We start from the raw sequence: 18,329 nt of genomic DNA, 5'->3' as shown, positions 1-18,329 counted from the left end.
TCTCTCTCTCTCTCTCTCTACCAGCAGTTTTCTAATAGGACCCCACCCCCTCGCTCAGGACAGCCTGCTCTTTTGAAGCAGCATAATTTCCTGTAATGTACTTAATTTAGACTCCCCGAGTAAATCACCAGCATCTCTTCTTCGGCTGTGTTTGCTTCTCTGTTTTCACATTTCTTCAGAGTGCGAATTGCTCTCGGTTTTAATCACCAGGCCCAGGAATATTCCTGATGGAAATTAATTCTCCAGTTCCTGGATTAGACCTCTCAGTCAGTGGAGACGATGTTATGAAGCGAGGACGTTGAGCATTTCGTCAGCAGTATGCACAGGCTGCATATTAGCACTGATGTCTTATTAATTTCAAGCTCTTTACATTCATTTTTGCTTACGCTCAGAAATCATATTTATAATGATCATTAGTCGAATATCAGAGTTTTTCTCAAGGCCTTTAAGAAAACTGTTTACTCGGTGATTTAACCTCGACAGGCTGCGAAATAAAAACGACACACGTGCACTTTTCCTACATGAACAAGAAGCGATAACTCTTAAGTAATAACACTGAGGCCTTGTTTTCAGATGCTGTCGACTGCATCGTTCAGCAGTGATAATGCAGAATGAAAAAAGCCATTTGTCCATTTATCTCTCCTCTGAGTGAACGTGAACTTTGATGAGCCTTAAATTGACGGACCGCGTGCTTCAAACTTAAAACATCGGGTGGAAATCACACGTAGGGCTGCGACTAATGCTTGTTCTCATTATTGATTTATCTTTTTTACAGTTGTTCCTTTTAGTCTAGAGAAGTACCGCTCGTCTGCGTCTGCATCGTTTGGCCTTTTAGCTTTATAAACGCAAACAATTCTCATAACTATTGCGTTAACTGACTATTTTTCCAGCACTAGTTAATACTTTCCATAACACGAGACAATTAAAATCCACTGATTGCCTCTCATGTCCTACAGGTGGAGCCTCATCACACAGTAGCATTTCAGTGTTTTTATGTCCATAATCACAGTGAGAGCAGCAGTCTAATGCCAGCAGCCGGCTTTCAAATATTGACCTGGCAGGTTGGAAAATAGAGTAATCATTGATCTCTCACCGTAACAACTAATTGATAGAGCAGTCAGGAACAGTGACCAAATCCCCACTGCATCCTTTGCTTCATTTGGACGCTGTTGGCAGGTTGAAGTGACGTTTGTCGACGGATGAAAGGAAAAAAAAACAAACGATATCTCCCTTAATTCAGCTGGAGGTCAGGAGGAGGTCGGGACCGATAGATTTGGTTGAGGTCAGGATGCCGATCTGCGTCACAGAAACCAGGACCTAATTACGATCATCCCTAGAGTGGCCTTCAAAGCTCCAGTCCATTGACAAGGCCTCAGTGTGTGAACCGATGATGAGGTGGGTTGTTTGCGGTCACACCCTGCGAGCGTTATTCTCCGTTAAGAACTTCCTCTCGAGCAGAGAAGGAGGCAGCAGTTCGCTCGATGCTCCTCAAGTCAGTCTGAGTTCGCGACTTCAGCCTGAGGTTGGTTCAGTTTTGACTGTTTTTTATGAAGAGACGACACTAAGTCTTCCCCAGTTTCCTCTTTTCGTTCTAGGTGATCAATGGGCGAATCCTCTTCAACCTTCAGCTCGTATTCCACTTCTTCTGAACTTAAACCGTAAGCCTTTAAATGAGCCGTTTGTTCTGAGACTTGCAACGTTTACAGCGGATCACGGCGGTAACAACGAGAACATGTTTTATTATCGAGGTAATTTGATTACATGCTGGTTAATCCTTTCAGACTGGAGTGCAAGCTTTAAGAATTGGATTAAGCCCTTAAACTATGATTACTAAGATCACTTACCCGTTCAGATGTAATGGATAAAGGAGGTGGATCTCAAACGCAGCATATCTCTGAGGATGAGATTCATTTATTATTCATTTCAAGTCTGTGAGAACTCTTTTTTTCTCTTACACGTCTACGTCTTCATATTTTTGTGGCTGTTTCGTTAAATCTCACGCCGGTTTTAACCAACAATGTGTCTACAGTGATCTCAAGAAATCCTGACCGGATAAAATGTCTGAAAACAAACCGGCGCTCTGCCCGTTTCTCTGTTTTTAAACAGTTTGTCTCTGTTTGTGTTCCCACCCAGCTCCGCGTTGACCCCATCCCAATATGCAGTTTCTGTCTTGGAACGAAAGAGTCAAACCGGGACAAGCGGCCAGAAGAGCTGCTGTCCTGTGCAGACTGTGGGAGCAGTGGTAAGTCGACTCGTGTAACGCTTCAGTTTTTGGATGTAACATACTGTAGTCTGGACACAAGCAACAGTGGGAGCCTGTGTGAGGGGAAAGAGGTAGGACATGTGATCAAAAAGTCAAAACATGGCATGAAAAAAACCCCATGTGAAGTAATAAAACTTGTGTTCAGTGCAATGTTCTCCGTTAAACCAGACGAAAACTCCTCAAAGTTTAGTTTTTTAACTTAAATTAGTTTGGAATCATTCATTTAGTTGTTGTAGAGTTATTGTTATGATATTGTTATGATATTATGTATGTATTGTTAACAGTAGAACAGTATTTAGACTCTGTTTTAGCGTGATATAGTCTATCTGGAAATTCAGTTGGCAGAATATTTCTATAACTACAGCAAAAGAAAAAATAATTGTACATAATCACTACATGCAATTCCTGCTAATGTAATGTTTTCATTGAGTATTCCTGCTCATTGATTCGCAGAATTGCCCACAATACGCTTCTACAACCACATCAAAGCTCCCTTTGTATAAAGGTTATAGAAAAATCTGTTAGTATTGACAAATATCCATCATCCCACATCAAACGCAGCATACTATCACACCACCCGACTCTGGTAACAGCAGTTCTCAGCATCCGTTTGGCAGATGTCTGCATTTTTCACTTCCCTTTAAGGGATTTAATGGAAGAACAATGTTCAGATTGAGTGGCTGGACGGATCCAAATTGCCTGCAACCCTCAGTGGGCTCAAGAAGGGCAGATGCTCCATAAGTGGCCGTTAGAATCTGAAATCACCCGAGTCATTTTCTCTCAGTTCAGATTCTTCTTATAGAGCGCACCCGGCACAGCGGATCAAAGATCAACCCTTTCCCCGCTGCAGACGGGTGGCATTTCCTTTACTGTTCTTTTGTTCCAGACAAAACTGCTAACCCCCCGTAAAATTACCTCCGCCAAGGAGTCATTTATGTTTGAACAATTATTTTAAATGCCGTAAGGAATTGTTCTCCCGGTGACATTTTTATAGCTCGAATTTGACTAAGTAGCGTCGAGGTGGTTTTCATTAACCGCTCGTAGTGTACACAAATTGTGCTCTCACTGTAAAACAGCTGTTTTACAACCATGAGAGGGAGCCGGGTGAGGGAGAAGGCGAGCTTTTACATGACTTTCATGGATCGGCTTCCATTAGAACGAGTGCTGCTACTGTTTCTGCCTCATTAAGATCAAATTATCTGTAATTAGCGGCTCAGATGTTTGATCATACTGTTTTTAGACACAACCTGTGGCAGGGGGGGACAAAAAAGTGTTGCGGACATACAGGCACACCATTGTTTTTGATGAGGTAATGTGTTAATATTTAACCTTACTGTGTGAATAAATGAGAAAGCTCTAGAAAAGAAATGTGCTAATGTGCATTTTCGATTGCTTCTGAAGGGCATCCGTCATGTCTGAAGTTTTCCCCCGAATTAACCTCAAATGTGAAGAGATTACGATGGCAGTGTATCGAATGCAAAACCTGCAGCTCCTGTCGAATACAGGGGAAAAATGCCGTAAGTATAACGTCGCATACATCTTAACCGTTTTCACTGTTGTTGGCTCGGAGGATTTGTTGGTTTTTCCGCAGATTTGTAAAAGCCTCTCTTCACGTTTTTTGGGGCTTAGTTTTCCAAAAGACTTTAAATGACGAAGGGTGTTACATGTACGCAACGGGGACGTCCCTTACACATGCCTGCTGTTCCCTTTCAGGACGAGATGCTGTTCTGCGATTCGTGTGATCGGGGCTTTCACATGGAGTGCTGCGACCCGCCGCTTTCAAGAATGCCAAAAGGTGAGGTGTTTACACTGTCTGGCTTCTCCGTTTCCCTCTCTGCTGTCATTTCAAAGCCTTTCTCTTCACACGCGGCCGTTCGGGGCCTGTCACTCAGCACACAGAGAGGCAGCGGTGGCTTATTAGGAGCTTTGCATGCATATCAAATTATTTCAGCGTCCCCGGGGAGATTTGCTATCTCTGGATTACAGTGCTGACCCTACAGCGAGGCTTGTAACGATGGCGCACGTACTGTAGTAGAACATTTGGCTGGCGATTCATACAAGTCACATAGCTTTGCTCAACAGGCTGACATGAAGTCTATTTCACTGGACGCAGAATTGACCCAATGTTTTTCTTATGGATTTTCGCATTGTGCTGAGTAATTGAGTGTCATTGTGAGCTGGTGGGAAGCTCGCCAGCTCTCGGTATTAAAGGAAATGTTTCAAATGAATGTACTGTATGTCCTCTGAATTGATGAACCCACCCAAACGATACTCTGTTTTTGGACACCCTCCAGGAACCTGGATCTGCCAAGTCTGCAGGCCGAAGGAGAATGGGAAGAAACTGCTGCACAAGAAAGCCGATCAGATCAAACGTCGATATGCAAAGCCAATCGGAAGGCCCAGAAATAAGCTCAAACAAAGAATGTACGTGTGCAGTAATGTGAATATTAGCAGTTTTGTTTTGTTAAAGATAGTTAAAGTGGTGATATTGCTAAAAGTCAGACGGGGAATTCACAGTATAAACAAACCCCCAGCTTATCTTAACAGTAAAATTATTATCCAAACTGTCGATCACAGTTTTTCAGGTTGAAGTTTAACATACCGTTGTTGTGTGTTTCCAGAACTGCGCAATTACTTTAGTGAGCACAATGTTGTCATTAGATTATGGTGCTAAACTAGGACCCAAGCTGTAACAAACTGGAATTATAAGAGAATAATAACAAAAAAAATAGGTAAATAGTTTTTTTTGGATGTGAATGTGTCGACTGCTCCCAGTAAACACTTAAAAATAAACTCTAAAAGATCTTGTGTACAGTGCGCAGTGGTGGATTATAAGTATTTTAAGTATCAAAAGTAAAAGTATTCATTATTCTTGGATAATGTATAATTAATGCACGAATGTGTAAGCAGCACTTTAATATTGTAGCTGTTGAGGTAAAGCTAAGTTTATATATTTCTGGTAAGTTGATTTTTAACATCGCATCATATTTTAGAAGTCGATCACATGCTTCGTCTGTACGATCTTAATCTCCGAAGTAACCAGCAAGTCGCAGCAAATGTCGGATAAATGCAGCGGAGTGAAAAGTACTAGTGGAGTAGAAGTTTAAATAGCATGAAATGTAAATTAAAGTTAAGTATAGGTACAGTATTTGAGTTGAATGTTACTTTTTTACTTTTTACATTGTACAATAGACGTTGTTTTTCTTGTCTTGGCAGGTCTGTAACCAGTGGTGACGGCTCCATGGTAGCACTTGGAGGAAGGGGGTCACCTGGTAGGGGTCAAAAGATTACCGTCTGTTCCACACCTTCATCTGGTCATGCTGCATCTGTGAAGGACGCCAGAGACAGATTGGCTGTTGCAGACCCCTGTTGTGCGGTCGACGCCACCCAATTCACCACTTCCACCCCCACCACCACTCCCCCCCTCACGCCCACCTCCACCCCAGCTACACTCACCGTTAACAAGAAAACCAAAGGGCTTATCGATGGGCTTTCCAAATTCTTTACCCCTTCCCCCGTGGGCCGTCGCTCGCGAGCTGTAGCCGTAGAGTCGCCCGCTACACATTTAGGCTCTAGAGACAAGGGTCTGCCCAAACTGTCCAAGCCACCAGAGCCGTTTGCCTTTGCTGTTGACGCCACTCAAAAGATAACGCCCTCTGCACTTCCTCCCGGTCCCACGTTGCCGGGACTTAGTCCCCCCTCCCACGTGTCCAGCAGCTCCACCTCTGCTAACTCACCACAGAGCTCCTCCAGCCAGTCTAGTGTTCCTTCCCTGAGTAGTCTCTGCAATAGCAGCCAACTTAAGGGACTATTTGACGGACTCTCTCACATTTATACTACTCAGGGACAGTCGCGGAAAAAGAGACTACCTTGCTACGCGCCGCCTAAGCGCATGCACCATAAGCAGGATTCACCCCATGCGTCCAAAACGGGGCCCCAGCGCCTTGGAAAGAATGAGTTTAATAAAAATAGGTTACACTCCACATCTGCTGGGCCAGGCCGACCCAGAGGACACCCATTTAAGATGGTCAGTCATTTCAAACGTAACCCCTTCCTTAAAAAGCACAGGACACTAGGCAGGCTGAGGTATAAAGTGAGCCCTCAGAAGGGAGCCCCCTCACCAGGAAAGGGAGACTTGACAGATGGAAGAATTAAGCCTGAGAATAATCATGGTAAGCAAGGCTTGAAACTCCAGCCAAGACCTGCGTCTCCACACCTTTAAGCTTCTTCTTTATTTTTTTAAAGCTTGACACTCGCAGTTATTTTTTTCCAGACTAGAGATGATCTTTTTCTTTTGAGAAGACACCCTCAACATTCTAACAGACTACTAATCTTCTGCCTAATTTGAATTCTTTTAGTTTCTTAACCCAGTTTCGTTGCGTTTTGACTTGGCTGCGGAGTTTACGTGGCTTCCATCCTCTCGCCCGTTGGCTTTTGTCATAGTGCATGGCCCACTAACTCCCTCATGTTGCTCCTTGCTCTGTCCTTGACCCTCTGCAGTAGTGCTTCACATTGTGATCACTACCCAGTAGAGGCTGTAGTCACATCAGCGCTCTTCCTCATCCCACCCTCACTCTTGAAATCTCTGTCTCCACTCAACCTCACTTCCAGCGGTCATTAGACACATACAACCCAGTGATTCACCCACCCAAGTTGACTCAGAGCTGACATGATGATTATAGCCACAAGTGCAGTAACCCTTACATTTCACTGTCTTCAGGAGTGGAGTCACAGTTTAAAAAAAATAACACGTAGGAAAAACAAATGGATGTATGTTTCAGGCAGTTCTAAACAGTATACTGCACAAACACTACTTACCCGAGCAGCACATTTTCATAACTATGGTAATGACACGTCACGTCCACTTGTAATGGGTTTTTGTTTTGGTGGTTAAGTCATGGTGTTGATGTCTTTCATAAAATTACTGCCTGCTTTCCAACATCAGTTGCTTTTCATGTCGACACTCGCTCCCTTCACTGCATCTGCTTCTTCATTCATGGGAAGCTGTCTTGGTAGATGACTAAGCACATGAAAGCAGTTACGCAATTAGAGTGATTTAGTTTCACTTCATTACATTAGGGATTTTCATATAAACATGCAAAGATGATACATTATGAAATTCCTCAGAGACACGGCCTCAAATAGGCTCAGCAGCAGAACTCACAGTATAAGCACATTTGCATAGAATGCATTTATGAGATTATTCAGCCAAGGCTGCTTCAAACAGGTCTGTGCTGATGTGCTATCTGATGTGTTGATGTCGTGTTATTGTGCCTGTAACAGGCCACAACGGGGAGCTGCGTGTGAAGCAGGAGGCCCGAGCTGACTTTGCAGCCATGTCCAGAGACCACGTCACAGAGGAGGACATCGAGACGTTCATGCATGTGCAGGAAGTCTCCGTGCAGGTCAGAAAAACATCTTAAACATCAACTGGAATAGTTAGGCTTAGCTGAGCAGTTTAAAATGTTATTTTTATTGATATTTGTATCTCATAAGCACAGTTTATTTACATCAGATTGTATTCTTAAGATAAAGTTTAGTGAAGATAAGATTTAAGTTTACCCGCAGACATATCTGCGTATTTTAAAGAGATATTCATACATTTGAATATTTTACTTAAGTATAATGTAATAAAAGAGCAGTTAACTTCCATAATAATTAAATTATCCCATTAGCAATCTTTATCCAGTATGACAAAATTAAAGGATAAGCCCAGAAAATCTAAAAAATGTTCAAATTTGTTTTGTTGAATGATTTTGGGGTTACAAATATCAAATTAAGTTCTTCCAATAGGACTTTCTCCAACAGGACTTTGTAGTCTTAGTCTGGTTTTTCTAAATATTGTCCCAATCATCCTCAGTGATGTGTTAAGGGTAGAGGTGTATGAAAAGGATAAAACTAATATATTAAAAGGGGTTTCAGCATTACCTTGATTTACAATATGTACTCTTAAGGTTTTAGTGTACCATGAGACAAACGTTTGTTCATCCCGTGTTTTTTAATGTGGTGCTATTGTGAAAGCTAGTGGATCAGAAGCTAACCCATATGTCAGCGGGGGCTTAAAGATTATATCTTAAGTAGATTTTGGTCAGTTTTCATTTATCTTTCACTGAGAAATCGGAGCTTTGAACCACAATCTTTATTTGAGAATTTTGTCACAGTAGCATTTTATGGACTGGTGATTAGAGACAGTGTAAAACTGAATTATCTGGGTCACCACATTTATCCATTTGCTTTGATTCAATCTTTTCACAGAGAACTGGATCTCTGATGAACACAGACTCCATGCGATGCCCTGCCATCATTGAATTTGGAAAGTATGAGATTCAAACCTGGTACTCGTCGCCTTACCCGCCTGAATATTCAAGGTAATGTGCTTTTTTTACATGACAAATAATGCTGGTTTCTTTTGTAACTGGAGTTTTCTTTCAATGTTTATTCCAATGTCACTGAAGTACAAACTGCAGCTCTCCCTTTTGTCTTCATCAGATTACAAAAGCTTTATCTGTGCGAGTTCTGTCTGAAGTACATGAGAAGCAAAAACATTCTCCAGAGACACACAAAGAAGTGTGGCTGGTTCCACCCGCCAGCCAATGAAATATACAGAAAGGACGACCTTTCCGTATTTGAGGTCAGCTTCCCTTTACAGCAATAAAGCAATAACTGTATGCTGCATGAGATTCCACTGAATGGGTTCTGGGAGGAGGAGGGAAAAATGGGAACTGTTTGAACAGTGTCCTCTTGCTCTTTTTATTCCGTGTTTAGGTTGATGGAAATGTCAGCAAACTATTCTGCCAAAACCTCTGCCTGTTAGCCAAGCTTTTCCTGGATCACAAGACCTTGTATTATGATGTGGAGCCTTTCCTCTTCTACATACTTACAAAGAATGATGAGAAAGGCTGTCATCTTGTGGGCTATTTCTCCAAGGTAAGAATTACAGAGTGATTATATGGGAAATGAAGGAATACCGCACATCATTTTTAAATGTGGGATACTGATACAGTAAGACTTTACTGTTATTTGTCCATTTCTTGTAACGTTGATTTAACGTATTCAAAGTAAACGATGAGTTGATTAATGGATTAGTAAAGCAAGAATGCCAAACATTTGTCAGTTACAGCTCCTAAAGTGTGAGGATTTGCTGATTTAGTCTGTTTTACATCGTTGTAAATTGATTATCCGTAGGCTTTGGACTTCTCATCTTCAATTTGTAAAGCAAATTTTGGGTTCTGGCAAACTGAGGCATATTTTTCATTATTATTCGTAACGATTAATCGAATAATCCCCCCAAAAAAAGTGACAGATTAACCATCAAAAAGATAATTATCATTTGTTGAAGCCATAATTCAGATACAGTGTGAAACTTTTAAGTGAAAGCTTATCACCTTGTGTGTGTATGTGGTGTGTGTGTGTGGTGTGTGTGCGTGTGTGTGGTGTGTGTGCGTGTGTGTGCGTGTGCACAGCTTTAGACAAGGACAGTGGCAGGTGCAGTAAATTGCCAGCTTCAGCAGAGCTCTGACATACTTGATCTGTTTCTCCTTCCCTCAGGAAAAGCTTTGCCAGCAGAAGTACAATGTCTCCTGCATAATGATCATGCCTCAGTACCAAAGGCAAGGATTTGGAAGGTTCCTTATTGATTTCAGTAAGTTCCTTAATGCTTTTTAGACCACTGAACTGAGTTTTTTTTTTTTTTCATTGGTCTTCACAAACACTTTCAGATTAAGGGGTGAATTTGTAGCTTGTGGCAAGGTGCTGTTATTTGGTTAAGGCTTTGAAGTAGCCTAATCAAGAGCATTCATGTACAGTGCTTAGGCAATCACAGAAGATTAGGAGCGAGAAACATTACATTCTGGCTGCATATATTATGTGACGGCCAATAGTATTTCACCCAAGCATCGCCTGAAGAGCTTTTTCATAGAAAAAGCCCCCATTTCTCTCCTTGACTTGTGATGAGGTGTAGATACGGCTTTTATGTTTTAGCCCAGTAAATGCAACACATACAATATTTAAAGCCTTGCGGTCCACTTATGAAAACAGTTGCTGCCTTGAGTGGATTTCTGTGTTTAGGCTGGCGTTTTTTTTTTTCTCATTATAGGCGTTTTATTGTTTTCAAGAGTTGTCTCTTTGCAGAGTTTGTGTGTGCGATGAAGAGAAGGAAAAAGAGCGAGTGCGGGGTGGGCGGGCGGTAATGGAGCATTTGATTTCCTGTTCACTTTGGGAGCCATTGAGACACAGAGATGCAAGAGGATCTGTGATATTGAGAGTGTGCTGATAACAAAGACAGGGATTAAGGGAGATTGAACACAGCTGAGTTCTGAGCTCTTTGAAGGCTTTATTGGAAAATGTAGCTTTGGAGCTGGAAGTTGTTTAGATTAAGATTTTCTGTTATATTGGATTGTATTAGAGGAACACTTTGTCTCAGGTAGCTCTGAGAGCAGAGCATTAGTGGGTGCCTGTGTGAAAAATGTTCTCTTTCATATCATTATTCAGAGGACGCTGAGTAGCTCTTTTGTATTGGTTTATTAATGATAATATACTTGTAAAATGACACGAAATGAAATATGACTTTTTTCAATTAATTTATTTGAATATTCATCGCTAAGTGTTTGTTATCACGGGCTCCTCTTCTTAGCTTCAGTAATGAATATTGTCATGATTACTGGAATATTATGTGTTCACTGTTTGGTGATTAGATTTGCTTGTTTGGTTCTCGGTAGTGGGTGCACATTAAAAGGCATTAATTAATTTCATGCCGCTCATAATGGATGACCCTTGACAGGGCTGCTATAAAACTAATTACACACAGATACATATTAGTATTAGGTTTTTTTCTTGTTCGTTATCTCTCCTAAGTGCAGTCTCTTGTGAGCAATGACATCCAGCTGCTTCTCTGTTTCGCTCTGTCGCTTTGTTTCCTCTTTACTCCCCTCTTTCAACCTCCTTTGTTGCCCTTGCCAGCATGTATCATAGCTTCTGACAGAGGTTGAAGGAGAGGAAAACTGATTGCCTTGCCTCTCTTTATACTATTTGAAGGTGAAATCCCAACCAGCGTTTGGTGTCACATCCTTACATGAATATGTAATCCATAAAGGAAGGGGGTGTAGGGACTGAATTGCAATCTGAAATAACCCAGCAGCAACCTCTAGCTTGACTAAAGCATTTTGTTTTTGTTTGAATCTTGTCTTTTTAGGTTACCTTCTCACCAGGCAAGAAGGACAAGCCGGCTCCCCGGAGAAACCGCTGTCAGATCTGGGTCGCTTATCCTACCTGGCATATTGGAAAAGTGTCATACTGGAGTACCTTTATAAGCACCCAGATAAACACATCAGTGTTAAAGGAATAAGCAGGGCCACTGGGATGTGTCCACATGACATCGCCGCTACTCTCCAGCAGCTCGGCATGATTGACAGACAGGATGGCAGGTCAGTTTCCGAGCCGCAGTCTCCTTCAGCCTGTGCCGCCGCTTCTGCATGCTGTCTGACTTATCCAGGCCAGTGGGTATTTTTAACAGCATATCCATTAATGCCGCTGAATATTGACAGAAGTAAGTCAGGTTAAGCACCCCCAAGGACACGGAGCACCTGCTGTCCCAAAGAGCTCGTCTTTGTGCTCGTATTTAACCACACATCACCTTCTGTCTACCGTCTGTCTACCCCGGCTACTGCTTCTCTCTGTTGTCCACATGAACTCACAGGCTTTTCTCACTCTGACCTAGGATTGTGTTGATCAGAAGAGAGCGATTGATCCAGAGGCACATGGAGAGCCTGAGGGCTAACCCACGTCGGAATGAGGTAGACCCCGATGCTCTGCGCTGGACACCTTCCACCACTCTCAACGCTGTGCTGTCTGAGGAGGAGAGGGAGGCAGAGATGGATGTAGGTTTCCTCGTTTAATCAGGAGACTCTAGTTATTTGTTTACACTTGCCTACAATGCTATTATTGGATGTTTGTTTGATTAGCTGGAGAGTTCAAATAGACACTATTAATGGGGAAAGCATTCTCACTGGCAGCAGGGATCTAATGTTGTGCAAAATTGCCCTAAATCAGTTCACTACATAATTGATAGTGCTGAATATTCCAGGAAATGCAAATCTTTCCACGCTTGCTTAACGGAAATGTTTCCTCCATGACGGGCAAACATCCAGTCAGGACGCTGTTCTTATTATCGGGAGAAACCTGCAGTGATTCATTTGTCATGATGTTAATTCCAATCTCTTGTTTTCCCATTAGCCTCATTGCTCAGATGTTGGAGCCGTGCGTGCGCCTTTCCCAGAGATAATGCGTCTTGTCTGTTTAATTACCAGGCTGAGCGGCTGAAAGAGCAGGCCAGTTGCTGGGAGAAGGAGGAGAGAGAGGGCTACATGATGACTCACGGTAGCAGGCAACCTCTCACCAAGGTCCACTGCAAGGTTCCCTACAGGACCTACGAACGCCGCCCAGCGCTGTCCTGGACCAGGCGCATCCAGCAGGCGCAGGAAGTGAGTGACGACGAAGCCGACGACGACGACGACGACGACGACGACTCCGATGGCTCACCACCTATCCTAACAAAAGCCCACGCAATGCTTGCAGCCAAGAGAAAGGTGATTTTTATTGTTTGTTGATGTGAATCATGCTTCTTCTTCTTCTTCTTCTTCTGCAGCTGTTCTCCCCGGTGGGATTATCTCATGGATTATCTGGAGTTATAGTCTAGGACAACGTGGAATTGAATGTACATCATTAGATATTTTCCTTCATTAGGGACTATGTTGTGTACTCTGGTGAGATGGAAAGGTTTGATAAATATTCATGAATTCAGTGGAGGGTTCAGTGGCTTCCTCCTGTCATCTGCAGCCTCCCCGTGCGCCTGCAGCTGTAGATAATAGATTGTGTTTTCACTGCCGGTGTCGAGACTGTGCAGGCTAAACCTTGTACTATTGTCAATGGTCATGCTTAATTTACTGCCCTCCACTGTGCTTCTCACATCTGTTCTGTCTATATGGCACTGCCCCCTTGTGCTGGAGATAATATTACAGCCGGGTGCATGATGTCAGAGAGACCTTTTGAACGAATCGGTATGGAAACCAGGAAAGAACGACACTGGCTGTTGGAGTTTATTTAGTGCATTAGTTACAGTATTGATTTCACATTCTTCTTGTGAAGGATTTTGTAGAGTGGAGCGGTTGAGTCGTAGGCAGCCGGTGGGAAACAACTGGAGAATGTAAAATATAGACTGTGGTTTCTGCTTATTCTGCCTGTCTCATTTGTGGTTTTCCACACCAGGCTGCATTGCTCAAACATTTAGTCTCACAGTGTGGTTTTAACATTTTACATTTAGCACAAAAGCCTGAATGAATTTCTGCTATATCCTCATGGAGGTCATCCACCTAGTGCCCTAGTTTTCAGTCTTTACAAAACTGCTCTACTCTGATGGAGGTTTTATTCTGTTTTCATTGGCTCTTCTTTTATCTGTGTTTCAGAGAACCATTGTGCTCAAGAAGAGAGGGCGTAAAAGAAAGAGAATAAACAGCAGTGTTACAACAGAAACCATCTCTGAGACAACTGAGGTGCTGAATGAGCCGTTCGATAACTCAGAAGATGAGCGGCCTATGCCCCTGCTGAAGCGCACCTGCAGAGTGGGCGATATGGAGGAAGAAGAAGAGGAGGAGGAACGGGAGGAAAAGACACCGATTACACCAATGAAACGCAGAAGAGGTCGCCCGAGGCTGGATAAAAATGCACAAAAAGACAATCTTGAACACTGGAATGAAGGTATTTGCACCTTGACTGATGTAAAACAAAATCTACTCTTCACTAAATTATTTCTTAGGAAATGTTTGTCTAGCAGATTGTTCTTTATCTCTGGCAAAACAGTAAAGTTTGTTTTGTTTTTTATCCGTAGGAGCTGACGTCCTCTCTAAGAGACCCAGCAGACCCCGCCCAGTGAAACGGAAGAAAGGCTGGCCGAAAGGAGTAAAACGTGGTCCTCCTAAATGGAGGCTAAAGAATGAGCGAAAGATGGGCTTCAAGCTCAATCTGTACACACCCCCTGAAACCCCAATGGAGGCAGAGCAGCACCACATTCAGACTGAAGAAGCGAAAGGGGAACCAGACCAGGATGTTGTCAGTGCAGACGAGGGCAGCAAAGCAGGCAGAGGCTCGGCTAGTCCAGACATAACGCTGGAGAGGCTCCCCTCTGAGCCCCCAAGTCCTGCCGACCACGGCTCGCATAAGTCGAGCTCCCCTGAAGGATCGCCAGTGGCTTCTCCGGTGTGCTCACCTGCCGCCTCTCCTGGCGCCATGTCCCCGAGGCCTGAGGACAGAGGCGAGTCCCCAGAGCCGCCTGAAGATGACCGGCAAGAGAGTGAACACGGGCAGGACTCCCCAGCCAAAGATGTGGAACACAGCACAGTGGGTGCTGTATCACTGGAGAATGACAATGAGGAAGAAGAAGAGGAGGAGGAGGACGAGCAGAGGACTCAAATAGAGGATCAGGATGCAGACGATGAAGATGACAGCAAGACAGCAGAGCCCGAGTGCAGCAAAGCAGAGTTGGAACAGAGTTCGAAAGAAATGCCTGAATGCACCCCACCTTTTTTAGATCCAAAAGAAGACAATGACTCTGAGTTGAGTCAGCAGGTTTCTACAGTACCGTGTAGTGAAGAGGAACCAGCTACCGCCACAGAAAGCATCCAGGAGGCAGTGACAGAAACGTCAGTAGCAACACCACCACCTGAAGCAGTAGCAGTCGCTTCAGTAGCAGCTGTAGACTCTGACAACCCTGTAGACTCTGAGTCAGAGGAAGAGAGCACGCCCAGTCCTTGTCCGGATCACCAACCTCCTCAGCCCGCAGAGAGGCCCACACTCAGTCCCGTGCTGGGGGAGGATCCTCCGATCTGCGCAGAGATCGACTCAGAGACGGCCCAAGCTGTTCAGTCCCTGACACAGGAGACTGAGCGGGAGAATGTTTTCCAGGACTGTGTGGAGAGCCAGGAGCCCTGCAGGAGCCTGCAGACCTACACTCATGTGGCCCAGAGCCCCCAGCTCACCTCGCTGGATGACTGCCCCCAGTCAGACCACAGCAGTCCCCTTTCCTCCGCGCAGTCCCATCCCAGCCAGTCGGTACGCTCCGTTAACAGCCCGGCTGTCTCCATCCTGGAGAGCGGCTACACTCAGATCAGTCCGGACCACAGTGCCATCTCCGTGCCCTCGCTCCACAACATGGAGACGAGCCCCATGATGGATGTGCCGTCGGTGTCGGATCACTCGCAGCAGGTGGTGGACAGCGGCTTCAGCGATCTGGGCAGCATCGAGAGCACCACAGAGAACTACGAGAACCCCAGCAGCTACGACTCAACCATGGGGGGCAGCATCTGTGGGGCAGGCCCCTCCCAGAACAGCTGCTCCTATGGCAGCATCCCCCCTAGTGGCCTGGCCCAGAGCAGCTGTGCCGTGAGCCAGCAAATGGCTGCCGTCAACCCCGGCAGCTGCGGGATGATTCAGCAGAACAGCCTGAGCTCGCCGCCGCACTGCAACGTCAAGTCGCCACAGGGCTGCGTGGTGGTGGAGAGGCCTCCCAGCAACAGTCAGCACAGCCAGCACAGCCAACACAGCCAGCGCAGCCAGCACAGCCAACACAGTCAACACAACTCCCACAGCAGGCACGGCCCACACAATCAGCACAGCCAACACAATCAGCACGGTCCACACAATCAGCTAAGCCAGCACAGTCAACACAATCCCCACAACCAGCATAGTCACCACCACAATCACCACCTGCAGCACAATCAGCTCAGCCAGCACAATCAGCACGCTCAGCACAGCCTTCACAATCAACACAGTCAGCACAGCCAGCAGCAGCCAATGGCACAGTGTGCCATACCCACCAACTTCACCACCACCATGCAGCTGGCAGACATTCCTGAATCCGGCAACCCAAACTTCACCCTCTATGAGCGGATCAACCACCAGGGGGAGTACGGCAGTGGGCACTACTCTCAGTCGTCGGGCCTCAGCCTGGCCAAACTGCAGCAGTTCACCAACACGTTCATAGAACACCCTCACTCGCTGCCTTTCAACCACTCGGCCTCACACCCCATCACATCTTATGCAAACACCCCTTCGCTGTCATCTCAGCACTCCAGCCTGGTCTCCTTGTCCCAGACCCCACACCGAGTGCCCAACCCACAGGTGCAGGCCACCATGACCCCGCCCCCCAATCTCAGCTCCACGCCAACCATGATGCTACAGCGCAACATGGGCATCCCGACATAGCACCGAATCCAGCCCCAAATGGCCTCCAAGAGTCACATCTCCGCACGCTCCAAGTCGGCCCCGCTGTCGCACCACCAGCAGCAGATGTACGCCCGGCCGCCGCAGACTGTGGCCATGCAGGCGCCGTCGAGGACGCTGGCCACCATGCCGCGCATGAACATGAGCGTGAACATCATGCCGGCACCAGCCTACAATGTCAACTCCATGAACATGCCCTCCCTCAACGCCATGAACGGCTACAGCATGAGCCAGCCCATGATGAACAGTGGCTACCATGGCAACCATGCCTATATGAACCAGTCACCCCAGTACTCTATGCAGATGGGAATGATGGGAACACAGCCATACCCCCAGCAGCCCATGCAGGCTCCACCACATGGCAACATGGTGTATACTCCAGCTGGTCACCATGGTTACATGAACACAGGCATGTCCAAGCAGTCCCTGAAAGGGCCTTTCATCCGGCGGTAACTCCCCGCAGGACTGAGCTGTCTCTTCTCACGTGCATTTTGCTGTTAAAGATGCACTGATCTGGCCTTTTCTTTTTTTTTTTTTTTTTTGGTGTCTTTTTGTTTATTACTTAAAAACCAGCAGCAGCACTTGGAAAGAATGCAAACGTTTTCATCAGTGAGTAAACTTTGAAGCTAATGTTAAAAAGTATTTTTGTTTCTCCAAATGGGAAGCCTTACATCATTACGATGAGAATCTATTTAATTAGTGTTAGTGTCTCTGATGTGTCTTTAGAGCAGGCGGGTTCAGAGCTCAGAGGTAGAGATTTCATCAGTGGTCTTGCAGTCGTGTAGCAGCCTCAAATGAAGCCATTTAATGTGCCTGCTACAAGTGGAGTTAGTGGCTGTTTGAACCTGTTCAGTGTACCTGTCTAACAGTGCTGACAATTAGTTTGTACTATACTCATGCCTTTGTATATTTAAATTATTGTACTTATTTTGTAAAGTGACAACTAGCATGCTTCAGTCTCTGTTAGTGACAGTGCATTGAGTAGTACTGTACAAGTGTTGTGCTTAATAGCAAGCCATTTTAAAGATATCTGGCCTTTATTAGGTTTCCCTTCGCAGGGGAAAAGATGAAACTATATTTTGTTAATTCTAATAATGTAAAAAAATGTAAACTTAGTCCTGTTTTCTGTTCGGTTTGAGAGGTTTTATTGCTATGTATGTATAATTCTGAAGTCTTTTGTAACAGATCTCCTTGAGGCAGCTTTCTGTTTAATAAAGCAGACTGATTTCTGTCAAAATAACAAAGCATATCTCAGTGTTTGTACCCTGAAAATTCTAAAACATTTCAAAATGTCCAGAAGTGTGGCAGAATTTAAAAGAACTAAATGATTATAACGATGAATAACAATAAAGAAAATATAAATTTACTCCAAAGTTGATATTTTACATAATGCCTTTAAAGCTACGTTTTCATTCCATCTGTAGATTTGTTTTCTATCTTTATAAAATGTTGGATTTATATTTTACCGAAGTGTAGAAGAATAGAGCCTGTGAATAGACCAAACTAAGCTAATGGATTGCATGTAAAACGCAACTTGTACTTGTGTTTTTGTTTATATTGCTCTTTTGTAGCCTTTGTACCTGTACAGAGTTGCTGGTGAGAACAGGGGGGAAATACCTGGCTATGTGCACAAAAATTGGACAGAATGACATTCTTGTATTTATGACTTTTCTCCTTTTGTCAGTTACTTAAAATGCTGTACATTTTAGCATAAGAATAAATTATGATTGACCATGTACTTGATTGTTCTCCTTTTAATTTTAAAAACATTTACTAGCCTGAGGCGTGTCACAGA

At 44.4% G+C, this 18,329-nt stretch overlaps 1 protein-coding gene across 1 annotated transcript in view; it reads left to right on the top strand.

The window, feature by feature from the left end:
- The window catches only part of kat6b (K(lysine) acetyltransferase 6B), a gene marked incomplete in the record, with an annotated part of 21,870 nt that extends 3,598 nt beyond the window's left edge, over positions 1–18,272 (top strand). Inside the window, 15 exon segments of the mRNA XM_035665291.1 lie at positions 2,134–2,242; positions 3,665–3,780; positions 3,977–4,058; positions 4,558–4,687; positions 5,480–6,435; positions 7,547–7,668; positions 8,519–8,631; positions 8,753–8,894; positions 9,029–9,190; positions 9,812–9,905; positions 11,454–11,685; positions 11,979–12,138; positions 12,568–12,846; positions 13,723–14,014; positions 14,145–18,272. Of these exon segments, the coding sequence (XP_035521184.1) occupies positions 2,134–2,242; positions 3,665–3,780; positions 3,977–4,058; positions 4,558–4,687; positions 5,480–6,435; positions 7,547–7,668; positions 8,519–8,631; positions 8,753–8,894; positions 9,029–9,190; positions 9,812–9,905; positions 11,454–11,685; positions 11,979–12,138; positions 12,568–12,846; positions 13,723–14,014; positions 14,145–16,516 (5,361 nt within the window).
- Positions 18,273–18,329: the final 57 nt, after the last annotated feature.

Source organism: Morone saxatilis, unplaced genomic scaffold, assembly GCF_004916995.1.
Source record: "Morone saxatilis isolate NCDOM2014 unplaced genomic scaffold, NCSU_SB_2.0 Contig1, whole genome shotgun sequence".
Taxonomy (NCBI): Eukaryota; Metazoa; Chordata; class Actinopteri; family Moronidae; genus Morone; species Morone saxatilis.
This window is presented reverse-complemented; position numbering and strand designations above follow the sequence as displayed.